This window comes from Bufo bufo, chromosome 4 (genome assembly GCF_905171765.1).
Source record: "Bufo bufo chromosome 4, aBufBuf1.1, whole genome shotgun sequence".
Classification (NCBI taxonomy): Eukaryota; Metazoa; Chordata; class Amphibia; order Anura; family Bufonidae; genus Bufo; species Bufo bufo.
The window spans coordinates 301,983,457-301,986,286 of NC_053392.1; the positions used below are offsets into that span (position 1 = coordinate 301,983,457).

Here is a 2,830-nt window from a genome sequence, read left to right on the forward strand (position 1 = left end):
ACTCCTTACTGCATCTTACTGCCCTGTCTGTGGAAAGAAAAAAAGATTGTTAATCCTTGTCTATAATCTAAGCCCCAGCCCTTTGGCCGTTACCTAGCTGAGAATAGATGAAATCCGATTTACCCCTGTGTTCTCTGCAGGATATCTACAAGACTGCTTGTTTCAATAACAAGCAAAAAGTCCTGCAGACTGACAATGCAAACAAAACTATTCCCTTTATACTTTTAGCATTCGTTTCTAAGTTTAGTGTGTTAATCTACTCCGTTCGCAAAAAATACTTTCATCCTTCTAAATGAGCCATACATAAATCAGCTATTTTTATATTTGTGAAACCACATTAATTCACAAATGAAAAGTGAATCTCAGAAGGAGACCAATTCCCATGGACAACTGAATGCAAAATACTACAGACATTATGGCATATTGTTACTGTTAATCTATCCAGGGGATTAATTAAAATGTAACTTTTATTAAAATTTAAACAAATAGAATGCCTATGTGGAAGAACAAAAACTAAATAAATATTGAGGCTGTCACGGCCCGCAGTCAGCATGACTTCCTTTCCACTCTATTAGCACACATTTTCATCTAAACAACTCATTCTGTCCCTAGAGAATGGAGAGAGGAAAGTAGGAATTTCTTATAGAGTAGAAAAAAAAATATTCTCTAACTTCCTTTGTACCCTATGCCCTATGTATTAATCATTGAGTTTTGCTGTGGTTAAGCAAAAGATAAAATTGTAAACAGGTTCAGCAATTATGGCGTAAAACAAAGTGACTTATGGGTAAAATCCTTAGAATTTTTCTTATTCTAACACGTAATAGTTGCAGAGAGTCAAACACTTCCTATCACTCCTCTCTGGACTATTTGTTCAATTTTATAACCTGCTACAACGGGAAAACACAATATTTGCCAAGAATAAATCAGTAAGAGATTTCCATATGGTATTTATAATAAATGTGTTATTTTGCTGCTATATCTTGCTTTCATCATCTCTTGTCATTACTTTGTGCAGCTACTGTTCACTGTTATCTTTCTCTGCATATGCCCCCATCTGTCCTGTTCTCCACAGCAGGAGTAATAGAAATTTGACACTTCCTTAGCATAAGCTGCACAATACAATTACACATTAAAATGGAAAAATATGCAATATTACTTGTATTATCTCCAGGTCTTGTCTCCAGATCACATGACACTAATGACAAAGTCAATGTTTTGTTTGTCCATAGAGATTCATTAAGCAATAACAATGATTTTTTCAATGAAGAAATAAATGATGTTTTAAATGATTATATCTTCCAGGCTAGACATGTGTAAGAAGAGGAAAGATATATTAGAACATCTGTGGCGTCAAGGTTTCTGCACATAATGAATGTTTCCATGGGGAAAAAACTGAACAGGGTCAGGATGGGCATCATTTAAAGGAGGCTGAAAATTATTTTACCTTCTCAGTGAGAAAGATGAATTTTACAAACTGCACAGCAGAAACAATATCAAACAAATCCAAGACGGTAACTGAAAAAATGCTGATTTCCTTAACGTTGGCTGTAATTACCACCCTGACTACACTGTTAAACTCTGCTGTCATCATTGCAATTTGCATGACCAAGAAATTGCATCAGCCTGCAAATTATTTAATATGTTCCTTGGCAGTTACAGATTTTCTAGTTGCTATTTTAGTTATGCCTATAAGCATTGCCTATATAGTTATGGACACTTGGACCCTTGGTTATGTAATATGTGAAATATGGCTTAGCATTGACATGACATGCTGTACTTGTTCCATTCTTCACCTTTGTGTCATTGCACTTGACCGATATTGGGCAATTACTGATGCTATTGAATATGCTAGAAAACGAACCGTGAAACGGGCTGGAATAATGATCCTAAGTGTATGGACAATTTCTATCTTCATTTCCATCCCACCACTATTTTGGAGAAATCATCACAACATGAGTAATCAAAATAGTTGCATAATTCAACATGACCATGTTGTCTATACAATATACTCAACATTTGGGGCATTTTATATCCCTTTGACTTTAATACTTATTTTGTACTATAGAATTTACCATGCTGCAAAGAGCCTTTACCAAAAACGAGGATCAAGCCGACACTTAAGCAACAGAAGTAATGATAGCCAAAACTCTTTTGCCCATTGTAAGCTTACACAAACATTCTGTGTGTCAGAGTTCTCCACCTCCGACCCTACCATGGAATTTGAGAAGATCAACGCATGCGTAAGAACCCCTCCATATGACAATGATATTGATCGTCAGCAACAGATCTCAAGCTCAAGAGAAAGAAAGGCAGCTCGAATATTAGGACTTATTTTGGGAGCTTTTATGATGAGTTGGTTGCCATTTTTCATCAAGGAACTTGTTGTTGGGCTTCACCTTTGCACTGTGTCTCCAGAAGTGGCTGACTTTCTAACATGGTTGGGTTATGTTAATTCTTTAATTAATCCACTTCTCTACACTAGCTTCAATGATGACTTTAAGATAGCCTTTAAAAGATTAATCAGATGCAAGGAGCACACATAAAGTATCCCAGGCATGACATCAGACTGTCAACTAAGCCTTAAAGGTGAGAGCATACCACATGATACTGGATCATTTTATGGACCACAGGACTATAAAATTATGTTTTATCTCTTATGGCTTTGTGTTTTCTTCATGTTCAGTCATGTAATGCAGTCTTCTACCTCTGTTTTTAACTGGGAAAAAAATCTAAAATACATTTTATAAGCTATAGTGACATTTCTAGTATTTATGTCAAGAAATTGTTACTAACCAAGGGCATATGTACCAGAGACGAAGACCATGTGGCT

At 35.8% G+C, this 2,830-nt stretch overlaps 1 protein-coding gene across 1 annotated transcript; it reads left to right on the plus strand.

The window, feature by feature from the left end:
- Window positions 1-1,457: 1,457 nt before the first annotated feature.
- Window positions 1,458-2,543, plus strand: HTR1E (5-hydroxytryptamine receptor 1E). The gene has a single exon (XM_040426820.1). The coding sequence runs from the start codon at window positions 1,461-1,463 to the stop codon at window positions 2,541-2,543; it is 1,083 nt and encodes a 360-aa protein (XP_040282754.1). The 5' UTR covers window positions 1,458-1,460.
- Window positions 2,544-2,830: the final 287 nt, after the last annotated feature.

Excerpts from the sequence above, each read along its gene's own strand:
- HTR1E (XM_040426820.1), top strand. The coding sequence starts at position 1,461 with ATGAATTTTACAAACTGCACAGCAGAAACAATATCAAACAAATCCAAG.